We start from the raw sequence: 13,996 nt of genomic DNA, 5'->3' as shown, positions 1-13,996 counted from the left end.
TGGGTAGATGAGCTCCCCAGCGTATTATGGTCATATCGAACCACCGTTCGAACACCTACGGGGGAGAGCCCGTTCTGGCTTACCGATGGGATAGAAGCACTGGCCCCGGTGGAAGTTGTAGTGGGATCATTGAGAAGTCTAAACTTTAATGAAAGAACATACCAGGACGGGTTGAGGGCCAACCTGAAATTGCTAGATGAAGTCAGGGAGGACTCGTTGATGAGGAACGTGGCTTACAAGCAGAGGACGGCCAGCTACTACAATTCCAAGGTCAAAGCAAGGACATTCAGAGCTGGACACTTAGTGTTACGAAAAGTAAGTGCCTCCCAACCACAGCATCAAGGCAAGTTGGATGCAAACTGGGAAGGGCCATATGTGATCTCTAAGAAAATCAGGCCAGAAACCTATCGCTTGAAGACCCCGGGGGGCAATAAGATACCACGACCATGAAATTCAGAGAATCTGAAAAAAAATTTCCAATAAGTGGTCATTGTAAACAACAATTATCTTTGATTAATGAAATAGTAGTTCACGCTCCAGATTCTGTGCAAATTTTTTACAAAAGTCTAACTCTTTGAGTTAACAAGAAAGACTGCCTTCATAGGACAGCACAAAAGTCTAGCTTCCCTGAGTTAGCAAGAGAGACTGCCTTCATGAGACAGCATGAAAGCCTAGCTCCCTGAGTTAGCAAGAAAGACTACCCTCATAGGACAACACGAAAGTCTAGCTCGCTGAGTTAGCGAGAAAGACTGCCCACAGAGGATAGCACGAAAGCAAGAAAGACTGCCTTCATGGGACAGCACGAAAGCCTAGCTCCCTGAGTTAGCAAGAAAGACTGCCCTCATAGGACAACACGAAAGTCTAGCTCGCTGAGTTAGCAAGAAAGACTGCCCACAGAGGACAGCATGAAAGTCTAGCTCGCTGAGTTAGCAAGAAAGACTGCCCTCATAGGACAGCACGAAAGTCTAGCTCGCTGGGTTAATAAGAAGGACTGCCCACAGAGGTCAGCACGAAAGTCTAAAGGTTTCTCTAAGCCGTTACGCAAACACCAAGGAATGGCAGTACAAAAGTCTCAAAAAAGATAGAGGAAATGCCAGTAAAAAAATAAAAGAATCCTTTATTGATATTTACAGAAGATACAAGTACATGAGAAGATTGTGATATACAGAGATCGCTCTCAGCACAAATACAACAACTTGTAATGAGAAAACGTGGCAAACTAATGTCCACCAGACACAGAAGTTCGAAGTAACCCGTTCAGGCGCACTCTAACAAAAGAAGGTTGATGAAGCACAAGCACCAGGGGCCGCCAAATGTGAGACATGAGTAGCATAACAACAACATCGGATAAATCGATGTTGAGCTCGTCAAAAGCTTCTGTCACTAAGTGACCCGGAGAATCAGGAGAAGAATGCCGGGTCAAATGGGATTCACCATACAAATGCTCTGGGACTCAAGAAGCTCAATCATCACCCCTCTATCTCCACCAGGAGTGAAGACCTTGAACTACAGGAGTGGGCTACGGCCTTAGGTCCTCCGGCGCACTTAATGGTTCCACACCACAACTTGCCAGATATGTTAATAGTGAAAAGGAGCAGGGAGCGGTCTCCTCAAGATTCTCCACCCCTTTGATGTAACCCCACCACTCCAACGAGATTGGTATGGAAGGAAACACAAAGGGGATGCCCCACGGCCAATCGATCGAAAGACAAGATATGTCGATCGAGGATTAAAGCTGTAAGGGCCAATGCCGATGGAAGATTGAAGCAAAAAATAAACACCAATGAAGGGATCAAGCTCCCAGAATTTGAAGCCTCTATATCTGAAAAGATGGCAAAGCCACGCAGGGGAAAAGAGAAGTAAACCCCAAAGGTGGGAAAGAAGCCGCAAGATAGTAGAATAAGCCATGATTCTGTGAACGACGCCAGGGTTGAAGGACTTAGACTCTATTTAAAGAGGAAGGGCAACGGTTCAGAGTCCTAAATCACTCAAAAGATGAATAAAGCCTTGAGCCACGTGGTCTAGTCCCATTGGCTCACGCTTCCTGTAGACATGGGAAAGGTATGGGCGCAGAAGAATGGTAGCTCAAAGTCCAGAGCCGCGAAAAGGGTGAACCGTGTCGTGGGCCACATGGCCAGATTTTACTGGCCTCAAGTCTCTCCAGGAAGTTAAGGGTGGCACGGATATAGGGGTAACAATTCAATTCCCATATCCACCAAGGCACGTGTCCAGCCCCCATTGGCGTAAGATCTCTCCAAGAAACTTGAAAAGCGTGATTATCAAAAAGGCAGTTGGAAAGATTGCTCTCATGAATGGCAAGAGAGAATCAAAGGTCAATCAAAAAAGAAAGGCAATAAATGCTGACGTGGGAAATTCGCAAGGAATATTTGGGAAAGATTCAACGTCATAATAACACTTACATCATGAAAAAGGGTGAAGCATCGCAAGGGAATCAATATCAAAGGGTTAGACAAGAGATCCCGGCCCAGAAAAGTGATAAAGGAGGTGCGACCTAAGGAAACAGCTAGCTCGCGTAAGAAGGACGAAGAAAAGAGAAAAATACGTGCTCCAACACTTAGAAAAGATATGTTTCATTGATGGCAAGCTAAATATTTACATGTCTCCAAAAAAAAAAAAAAAAAAAAAAAGAAAAGAAAAGAAAAAAGTTAAAAGAGGGTAAAAAACATTGGGGTTCTCAATTGCTGGTCGGAGGATCAGAAGTTGGAGGATCAGAAGCAGCAGCTGCACTCGTTGGAGATAGGTCGGTTGGAGGAGGGTCTGAAGTAGGGTCCACAGGGGCCAAGGTCATGTCCGTTGGAGGAGAAGCAGGGTGAACAAGTTCGCCCGCGGAGGGCGAGACGACAGCAGGAGGAGACATCGCAGCAGGGAGGTCGTCCAGGACCGCAGGATCCTCCACTGCCTCTGGCACGTCCGGGGTCGCCGGAACGGGAGGAATGTAATAGCCAAAACCGGAGAAGTCATAACCAGGGGTCCTCTCAAGAACGTGCTTCACGGTGTCGTCGACTCCAGTCCTATAGCCCTTGCGACTCACCTCCTTCATGCGATCTTTCAGCTCATCAGAACACTTAAAGGCTTTCAGGGCCACCCTAACGGCATCTTCGATCACCCGGGCTTGCCCATCTTGAAATGCAACAAAATCTCCCTGAATGGTGGCGGTCTTCCGCCTCTCCAACTGGGTCTTGTTATTCGCCAGCCTCAGCTGTACCTCCAGCTCCTCGATGCGCTTGGTAAAAGACTTGATCGCATCCTCATGGCCCTTGGCCGCCCCAGTCATGGTAGAAATGGTGGTCCCAGCGACTACCGTCTGCTCTTCTGCAGCCACTCTCATCTTTTTCTCCTCCTCGTAAGAGGCAAACAGGCTTGCTACATGCCGCCGTACCTCGCTTGCTCCCCGAGTAACCTACAGAGAACAGGACAGTATCAGAAATGCCTTAAGCAAACCCGAGAAAGAATCAACCCAGCTCGAGGCTTACCCTAGAGAAATCCAACACGAACGAATTGAGGAGTTCATCATCCGACCGGCCTCGAAACTCGTCAACGTCCCCGAAAGGCCCGTGATCCATCAACTCCCAAGCAACACGAGGAGAGTGGAGAGAGGAATCACCCTCATAAACCTCCCATTGAAACTTGAGACGCTTCTTCCCCTTAGGAGGAGGCAGAACGCCCGTCTCACCTTTGCCAGATTTCCCCTTGGTGAGGTCTTGAGGGGCTGTCTTTGAAGCCTTCGAAACCTGGACAGTCTTCTCTAGGGACCCCACAACTCGTGCAGCTTTTTTCGGGGGAGGATCGAAGCTCGCCACATACTCACGAGTCCTCTTCTAGGGGACCTTGGGCGAAAGAGCGGCACCAACCTTCTCAGCAGTCTCCTTCCCTTTGGAGGAGGCCTCCTACTTCTTTTGGAAGCCACCGGGGAGGGCCGAACCTCCTATTGAAATGCCAGGGAGCGAAGGGCGAGGCGAATGCCTAGATTGCCTCTCCAAGGCTTTCTATCTGGCCGATACGGCATCTCCGCGAAGCTCGTTGGCGTCAGGCTCGTAGTCCACTGAAAGAAGGATAAATTCAAGTCAGAAATAGCTCGTGGCCGTTAAGGAAACAAGTTCTCTATGGTAGGGACTCACCCTGCGCTGAACTCAGTCCACGTTCAACCAGCAGACCTTCGTTTGCGTATAGGTCTCCACTCCGCTCAGAAAGGATTGCCCTCGATACGTGTAAAGAAAAAGCGATCCTTCCACTTCTTCGTAGATTCGGGCATATGAGAAACAGACGCCTTAGGTCTATAAGACCCCGTTGTACTACGCAAGGCCAGGTAGAACCACTCACCGCCGGTCGACTTCAAGTGGTAGTAGTAAAGAAAAAGCGCCCAGGAGGCCTCACGGCCAAGCTGGGTAAAGTACAGGTAGAAGCCAAGGAGGTGCTTCCAGGCATTCGCTACTAACCGGCCTGGGGAAATCTGAAAATGGTCTAACACTTCCAGAATAAAGCGATGGACGGGGAATCGTAAGCCGCACTGAAAGGCGACCTCGTACAGGCATACAGTGTTTGGCCGTTGGGTGTTCGCCCTCTCGGCTCTTATAAGAACCCATGTCTCCACCCATGGGGGAAAGCTGTATTGGGTGTGAAGAGCAGCTAGGGACTCTGCAGTCATGGTACTCTTAAAGGCTGCCACACTGGTAGGTCTCACTAGGGCCTCCTCCTCTTCATCAACACCAGAGGCACCGCCGCCGTCAGCACTATGCTCTACAGAAATCTCATCCGACACTGGCCCGCCGTTGGACCGAGCGGCGGAGCCCCGGGTCAGACGTTGGGCCCGGGCAGCAAACCTCTTGGACCCAAAGAGTGCAGATCGCTCCTCTTGGGCCCCCTCGAAACTCACTTTAGGGTCAGAACCGCCACTCGATTCGGCAGCATTGCCAGAACCCCTAGCAGACTCTGACGAAGGAGAAGACATGACTAAAGAGTAACTTACTGATAAAGGGCGGTAGAGATCGAGAGCGGAGGATGTAATAAGATCGGAGCACATGACGAATGTTCGTGAAGGAGGGACTCCACCAGAAGAGCACCAGAATCCTTGGACGCAATGATTGCCGGAATAAACGCAGCAGCGACAACAGGAAGCACAGAGAGTAAAAATCCCCAAAATGAACGAGAGACAGTAAAAGATTGTTGTAAAAAAGTGAAGTTCTAGTTTATAAGGAAGAAGAAACACTTCCCAATCCAATGGCTCAGGGACGCGACCCCTCGAATGGCTGAAGGTAGCCAACATTTGGGATGGCTCGAGGTAATTAAAGCTCAATCCACGTGGCTGAAAAGCAATGGGGGGCTTAGCGTGACGAGGATCAACCAACTGTAGGCCTAGCCCAGAGATCATAATGCCTACGACCACGTGTCAGTGCAAAGAAGGAACGTCAAGCGTCGCCTCGAATCGAGACACCTCTAGGGTTTCAGACACGTGTCAAAAAGCCGCTGGAGCGACAAATCACACTCAACTGCCTAATTGTTGAGGCACGTGCGCCGGGGTAATTGTCAAAAAGAGAAGTGAACCTGACCCCCCTGAATGTCCACGTTCAGGGGAGTGGGGGCCTCGTGTTGGGATATGGAAACGGGCTCGATAAGAATGAGCTATAGTGGTCGTCAAGCCAGGTTAGGGCCTCGAGCTCGTTGATTGCAAGCGCACGCACCCCGCTTTGCGCTGGGGGCGCATAACTCGTCTTCTTGGAATAACACTAAGAAAGAAGGGAATAACCCATGCGGCTTACATAAGGCACCATGAGTCTATCATGGACCAACAGGGTCCGAGACTTTCGCCATGTCACGCCTAATCAAGCACGTGGGAAGCAACGGATAAACATTATCTTCGAATTACACTCTCCAACGGTCTCACTCCACTCCAGAATTCCAGCTTTCCAATTCAAGCATAACTCAAACTCTCAACCACCTTAAATACGAGAGGTAACACACGACTAATCCATCTGAACACTCATTAAATTGACTATTGCTCAAAGATCTAACTTAAGCATCGGAGTGAGATCACCGGCGACGCCCGGTACTCTCTGCTAATCTCTGTCTTGCAGGAAGAACTCACTCCAGCAGGATTTCTGACGCTTTAGTTACGTATCACCAAATACTGGTGATACGATACCGATACCTCAAACCATGCTCCCTCATTTTTTCGATCTTTGTTCTTTTGTTTTTTAATTCATTATATATCTGCCATGTGTCTATCATGCACTTGCTGTTGCTGCCACATGTCTTCCTTGCAGATGTTTGAATTGGTTGGATTGATCCTGATCGGACACTCCACATAAGCCCATTCTAGATCGATGAGAATCGGTTCGGCATCGGCCGATTTTTGAAACGCTCTTTCCGTGGTATTATTGTAGTTTTTCTTTTCAACAAAGCCTCATCTCGTCAATGCGGTATGCTGCAGCACTCACGGGCGGCCATATAAATTGCTTGTGCGCCTTCTTCCCTGTATTAGGGTTTTCAGATTGGGTTTGTGGTTTAATAATGAGCTTAGGTTGTGGCCATGGGAGATCTCTTGGGGTTTTTCGTTTTGTTGTTCTTGTTTCAATTTTTTCTGTATTTCAATCTGTTCGATGTAGAAGAAAGTAAAGGGCTCCGATGCAAATGGGGAGAGCAGTGACACAAAAAGTCAAACCTGTTGCTCTGAAAATACCTGCAGGTCTTCTGCAGGGTGCCCTGCATACGGAGTCCTAGACCAAGATGGCATCATAGTACGGGTTATGTGCTTTATGGGTTGGGTTTTCGGTGGCGGATTTGGTCTGAGAAGGTTTCCTCTTCTCATTGTTCAGATTCTCTACCTTCCCAACTCATTATTCATCCACTAATCCGCCTCCAAAAGCCATTACATGTTTCTTTTCTTCTATTGCCTTTTCTGGGTTAGTTTTTCGTTGATCTTTGAGTGTTTTTTGGGTTGCTACTGGTTTTCTTCTAGTTTATAGGATCTTAGATCATTTCTTTATCATTGATTGAACTGGTTCATCCATAGGATGAGGCCATAACAACCGGTTTGTAATGGTAGTAGTCAAAAGAATGAAACTTGGAATCATGGTTAAGATTCTTTTTTTTTTTTTTTCGATTAATGGAGTTCAGCTACCCTGAGGAAGAATCCTCTGCAAATGTTTATCTCTAACGAACTAGTGATCACTTAGAGGTCACCAATTAATCAGAAAATAAAAGTCAACAAATATATCTGTACTGGGTTCACAGTGTTTTGAGCACATATAACAGATCCACATTGGCGCTTTTGATTCTGTAGTGTGGGTTTGTGAATAAGGAAAATGAATTTTTCCTGAGGCGGATTTGATGGAGATGCTGTGTCTCAACAGTGTCCTATAGGGTTACCAAAAAAAAATAATGTCGGATAGCATCCACAAAACATCAATATTTCAAATTTATCATCGTTCTATTGAACATTAGCAAAGATTAAATGATAAATGTTAAGACCATTACAGCTTAACCAAATACCTGTTCAGATTCAATGTGATAACAGATGAGAGAGACTTCTTCATTGGTGCTGTTAGAGTGATGGAAAGCAATCCTAATACACACAACTCATGTTGGGATCTCTTCCACATATTTTTCGATAATTTTTTCCTGCTCACATCTTTTCTTGAGGCCAATTTTTTCATATGTTTTGAATTGCAATATTTCAAGCAGGCTGTGATTTTAGTTTTTTGTTTTACTATCGCTTCATCCTCTTGTGCCCTCAAACCATAACCTTTTTAGCCAGCTTGTAGGTTTTCTATATGTGGCATTGAAGGTCTATTTCACTTACACTCTATCCAATTGGGATGCACTTGGTATGACCATAGCTTGTAGCTCCTTAATGCACTCACTCAACATTCATTTGTGTGGTAAAATAAAATACTATCCATCAAACTAAGATGATTAAGGAATTAAGCTCAAAATGGATAAAAACTTACATTTATTTACCTAATGCATTCATTGTTCAGTTTCATTCGGTTGATATAATTTGTTTAAAATTATGGACAATACAAGAAGTATCACATTGATGAGACAGTTAGAATGAACTGTTCAACCAAATAGCAAGAATTTGTGAAGGCTGTACTCTGGAGCAACTCAATATGGGAAGAAGAGATTAAGCAGCATATAAGCAGTGTTTTGAGCACATATACAAGCTCATTGGGATTCTGTAGCTCTAGTCAAATAGTTTTTTAGAGTTCTCCTCTGCTTTTGATCATGCAGAATGGGTTTCACTAGGGACAGGGAAATTCCTTATGGTTGTTGCAGTGTAATAGTAATGTCCTTGTCTTTGCAATCATGTTCATGCATCAAAATTTCCAAATTTATCATATTCTATTGAACATTTGCAAAGATTAAATGATAAATGACAGGACCAATCCTGCTTAGCCAAATCCTGCAACTCTTTAAGCTACTTTTTCAAAAATACACTTGATACCACTTCAAAAAAGACAAGGAAACCCTGTCTCTGCATGCATGTTCCTACATCTTTTTTTTTAGTGTTATTAAGTATATTGATGGAAAGGTAGCTGTTAAAACAAACACCAAAAAAACATGAAGAAAACAAAACAGAAAGATAACACACAAATTTAACATTGTCCATACATCAATATGATGTATTTACGTCTACAGGTGAAGTTGAAAAATGATTCATTATGTAATTAAAGAAAATACAATGAAGATCTCTCAAGAACACCTAAATTGGTCTCTTCTCAAAACCCTAACACATGAATACCCCAAATCACACTTCTTTCTTGCTTGCACAACAAGACACGAAAACAGGACAATACTCCTTCAAATGGGTCGGGTCGTACCACCCACGGGGCTTCACCCCATAAGCCCTCCACTACCATCAGAGTCGTCAGAAAATATTCTCATTCAGGTTGACACCAAAAAATGTAGGTGCAGGTCAATCTTCGAAAATGGGTACAAAAATTTGAGACACATAACAGTAGCTAATAAACAGTTGCAGGGATTTGGCCTAGCAGGAATGGTCCATTCTTGTACTGGTAATGCATGGCAGGATGGGATGGGAAGTTCTTTTTCTGGTTAATTAAAATGGCAGGAAGAGATGGGATATTTAATGCGACTTGCAGTGATAACAGATGAGGGGCTTCATCAGTGGTGCAAAAAATGAATCCACCCTTATGGGTGTCCAATTTTCTGAAGAGTTCAGTATATTCCATTAAGTGATGGAAAGCAACACATAAAGTCGATCATAATCCTTGTCTACAGAATTTCTATTGTTGGGATCTCTTTCCCATATTTTTCCGTAATTTTTGCCTGCTCACTTCATTTCTTGATGTCTATTTTCTCATATGTTGTGAATTGCAATATTTCAATCAGGCTGTGCATTTAATTTTTAGTTTTACTATTGCTTCTTCATCCCGTGCCCCTCAAACCATAACTTTGTTAGCCAGCTTGCAGGTTTTCAAACCAAATCAGGTTATTTCGAGTATATTTTCACATGCAAAACTACTCCAAGACCATCACTCCCTTTTGAATATGGTGGTTGGGTTTTCAAGTTTATAACAACCATTTCCTCCCTTTTGAATATGCATGTGATTGCATTAGTGGGGTGGAATTAATGACATCCAAAGCAGTATCTCTTCAAGGCTTCACAATGCTTTAGGTTAAGTCTATTAAGAAATACTCATAAACCTTAGATTGTAAATATTCAAAGAATAATACTCACTGATGGAATGGTATGCTCACTGATCATGTGAGGTTTTGTGAGCTTGCTTCTTGCAGCTGGTTGTATCTTTCTCTGCTTGGGCTTATAATTAATTTGTTGCTTATCACACATAGGACTACAGGGAAAGAGGAGACAAACAGATCCAGTGAGAATTCTTTTTGTATGAGAATCTTAATTCTGCTTTGGATTAAGGTGCACAAACTATAGGACAATACCCATCACCTTCAACCTCTTGCAATGAATTACTTTTAATATTCAATATCTTTTTGAAACACAATTTTTCTTATTGAGCAATTTTTTTTTCTCAATTGTGCTCTGCTTGGCTCGTCAAGTTGTACTAGACAAACCTAGTTTAGCAGAGCATCTCTGCTTGCTGGAACCCAGCCATCTTCTTTCTTCTTTTTAATGAATTATTATAGTTTTCATTTCCCAACAGAAGAAGATTTAGTCTGGAGGATTCATGTTATCATTTTTTTGATGATTCAGGCATGATAAGTATTGATTTCTATGGACACCATGGATTGGTTTTTTAACAGATAAATGGTGGGACATTTAGACCAGTAATCTTAACTTGGAGAACTGAGAGGTGAAAGTCCATCTTCCTTGCTGGTCTTTTCAGTGACAGATTCTATCTTTGAATTCTTATTAAGAGTTAAAGAACTGCAGGAATTGCCTGCTGTATCTTCACAAACTAATCCCCATGATTGAGTGGGACTTGAAACCTCCCCACTCCACTCCCCCCATACTTCAAGTTTTGAAGTGTGAGACTTACCTCATCCATTTGATCGAAAACCTAATGGAGTTTCAAATCCAAGGTTCACAACCAGCCAACTAAGTATACATTGTTTTAGAATTTTAAATTGGAATTCCTTTTCTAACAATTGAATAAGAGAACAGAATGAGAATTTTCACCAACAATTTCAGTTAGGAAGATAATATCTATAAGCTAAACTTACAGGAGCAGGCATCTTTTTCACCAAATACCTCCATGACTGGTAAACCAAAATATTATAGGATTGTAGGAGTAACTCAGCCAAATCAGGCATTTTAACCCTTGGTTTTAAAAAGGATCTGGACAATTATCTACTGGAAATAGATTATAATGAAATTAGGAAACCCAGGTACAATTTGAGCTGTGTGTGTTGACCAGAGAGGTATGAACTGAATAGAAGATCAATCTATCAAACATTGTAAATCTTCCTTCGGCATCTGGATATATTCTTCTAGTATTCCAGCAAACATAAATAGTAATCTCTAAAATCAGATATTATAATTCCCACATTACACACCCACCCATGTATGAAGGATAAAATCACAGTGTGATTTCATTTGTTGTATCGTGTAGAAGAATCATGAGGGGAACTCAAAGATTAGCCCCTGAAATTTGATGATGAATTGCTCTTTTTCTCATCTTGAAACAGTCCTCTATCCAGAACCCAGTCTTCAATCATCTCCTGAGAACTTACTGCCTGGTCTGCAGGGACAAGGTGCCCAGCCCCTGAAACAACTACTTCACTTAAGCTTCCCCATTTTTGCACATACCCTGCAAGTTCTCCATTCACTTTCCAAACATTCCTCTCTGCCATTAGAAAACTCTCTAGTCCTTCCCAGTTCATTTCTTTCACCCACGCTTCAGTCGTAACCACTCCATCCCTCAAATCAAATTGCCCTTGGTATAGCAAGACCTTACTCTTCTTCACCAATTCCTCCACCATAAACTTCACACTCTTCATCACATCTTCGTGTAGAACATCCGCAACAGCTTCACTGCAATCCACCCAAACCATCGATTTATCTACGCCTAAAACTTTCTTTACCTGGTCCTTGTTCAGGAATTCACCAACGATTTCTGTTTCATAAGGGGTCTTCCGCCTAAGATCGGAAAGGGTAGCCAACCCTGTTGCATTCCTCAACCAACCCAAGACCCTGTCACGTGCATCTGTTGCTTCTTTCCATTTAGCCTCTTGGGTCAACTTCACAGCCTGAGCTTGAATTTCCTCAAGCTGGGTTTTCTGTTTCTCATTAATCAAGCCGGAGTAATACGCCGTGGCGGCATGAGTTGCCACCTGAGAGACAGGGTGGGTCAACCCGTTCCCTATTGCAACTCCCTTGAAGTTCAGTTCCGAAGATTGTTGCAAAATGTAGTACCCAACCGCCGGCACGTATTTACCGGCATAGCTCTCACCGGTGATGTAAAGTGGGCGAGATTTGAACAATGGGTCTGAGGAGATAAACGATGTGAGAGCAGAGATAAGGTGCTTGGCGACGGTGTATTGGTTTTTGGGGATTTCAGCCGGAGAGGAAGCGATGCTGAAACCAGTCCCAATGGGGTTATCAAGGAAAAGAAGGCCAAATTTGCGATTCCAAGCACCTGGATTGGGTTCCAGAGTTGGGTTTTTGCTGCAATTTTGTTTGGAATTTAAACGCCAAGGGCCAAGCTCAAAGAAGTTGCCGAGCTGGGAGGAGCAACCGGGGCCTCCTTGGAGCCAAACGAGGAGGGGTGTTTGAGATAAACGGAAAACGGGTTTTTGGGCTTCATAGAAAACGAAGAAAATGGCGGAACTGGTGGTGGAATTGATAGGAAGGTAACCTGATTTCGTGGGATGTGATTTTTTAGGGAAGAGATGAACCGCATCGGTTGGTGAATAGAAGCAGAGAAGGGAGAAGACAAAGAGGAGCTTAATGTTGTTGAGTTTGAGAGGTGGCGCCATCACTCTACCAGTCTACTATTCTACTGTACCGCTCTCTCTCTCTCTCTCTCTCCTCTTTTTTATGGCTGAAGGTATATGGATTGATTGGAAACCAGTAGAGAGTGTGAACACTGGAGCCATATTGACTCTGCGAGTCTCTGGAATGGACATGGAATCTTTTGCTGGCAAAAGGAGACGTGAACTTTTTCTAACGTTACACGTGACTTTTGGTTTTTGTTTTTGCTTGTTTGGTAACAAACTTTTGGTTTTCTTCTTCTCCTAATGGTGAAGAATGGTTTCACCATGGTCGTGCCACCACCATCACCATCACCACCACTGCCGCCACCACCACCCACCGCATCGGCTGGTGAATAGAAGCTTAGAAGGGAGAAGACAAAGAGGAGCTTAATGTTGATGAGTTTGAGAGGTGGCGCCGTCACTCTACCAGTCTACTATTCTATTGTACCGTTCTCTCTCTCTCTCTCTCTCTCTCTCTCTCCCTCCGCTGTTTTATGACTGAAGTATATGGATTTATTGGAAACCAGTAGAAAATGTGAACACTGGAGCCATATTGACTCTGCGAGTCTGTGGAATGGACATGGAATCTTTTGCTGGCAAAAGGAGACATGAACTTTTTGTAACGTTACACGTGACTTTTGGTTTTTGTTTTTGCTTGTTTGGTAACAAACTTTTGGTTTTGTTCTTCTCCTAATGGTGAAGAATGGTTTCACCATGGTCGTGCCACCACCATCACCATCACCACCACTGCCACCACCATCCAGTGCCAGGGTGCCATTGCCGCCATTTCCATGACACCACTACCATTACCTCGTCGCCACCACCACCACCACCCTTGTTCCCAAAAAAATATTGAAAATCTATTCTATAAAATTAAACTACCAAATAGATATTTTATTCCTAAAATATTTCATATTGATGCAGTCAAAATAATTTCAATTTTTTGATAAAAAGTCTAATTATTGACTAGTTCATGAAATCAATCCAATTTTGAAATAGAAATCATAATAAATTTGGCCTCACATTTCAAGTTTTAGTTTAATTGGTGTTGATCAAACAGATTTAAAGTTTTAGTTTTATTTTTTGGATAAAAAAGTCTCAACTAATTGGTGTTGATCAAAGTGGCAAAATAAAACTTCAAAAAATTCATAACTATCACTAGTACATCTATCCAATCCACACTGATCACTGATGGATCCAGATCCTTTACTGCTGAGTTGCCCGGTAGGACCGTGCTGCCTAGACATGAGGCCCGCAATGACCGCCTTACCCCCACTCGGGCAAGGCACTCGGGCAGGGGTAAGGCGGTTATTGCATGCCTCACCGTGTCTAGGTAGCTAGGTCCTGCCGGACAGCTCGGCAGTAGAGGATCCAAATTGGATTAGTGATACCATTGATGTTGTATCAATCCAAATACGGATTATTAAATCCTTACTCTTCCCACCTCAACCCCTTACCCCTCCCCCCCCTTGCCCCTACCCTTTGTCTGGCCCCACCTCTGCCCTTAGCCACATCCTTTGCCTTGCCCGCCCCTCAATACATTTGTCGTCCCTCCTACACCCTCTCG

At 44.0% G+C, this 13,996-nt stretch overlaps 1 protein-coding gene across 1 annotated transcript; it reads right to left on the bottom strand.

Moving 5' to 3' along the window:
- Nucleotides 1-11,023: 11,023 nt before the first annotated feature.
- On the bottom strand, nt 11,024-12,432 carry LOC122649480 (serine carboxypeptidase-like 50). The gene has a single exon (XM_043842656.1). It carries the CDS (start codon nt 12,430-12,432, stop codon nt 11,092-11,094), a length of 1,341 nt encoding a protein of 446 aa, XP_043698591.1. The 3' UTR covers nt 11,024-11,091.
- Nucleotides 12,433-13,996: the final 1,564 nt, after the last annotated feature.

Source organism: Telopea speciosissima, chromosome 2, assembly GCF_018873765.1.
Source record: "Telopea speciosissima isolate NSW1024214 ecotype Mountain lineage chromosome 2, Tspe_v1, whole genome shotgun sequence".
Classification (NCBI taxonomy): Eukaryota; Viridiplantae; Streptophyta; class Magnoliopsida; order Proteales; family Proteaceae; genus Telopea; species Telopea speciosissima.
The sequence above is the reverse complement of the archived record's forward strand: the minus strand, read 5'-3'. Positions and strand labels throughout refer to the sequence as shown.

Coding starts and splice junctions, on each gene's coding strand:
- LOC122649480 (XM_043842656.1), bottom strand. CDS start 12,432: ATGGCGCCACCTCTCAAACTCAACAACATTAAGCTCCTCTTTGTCTTC.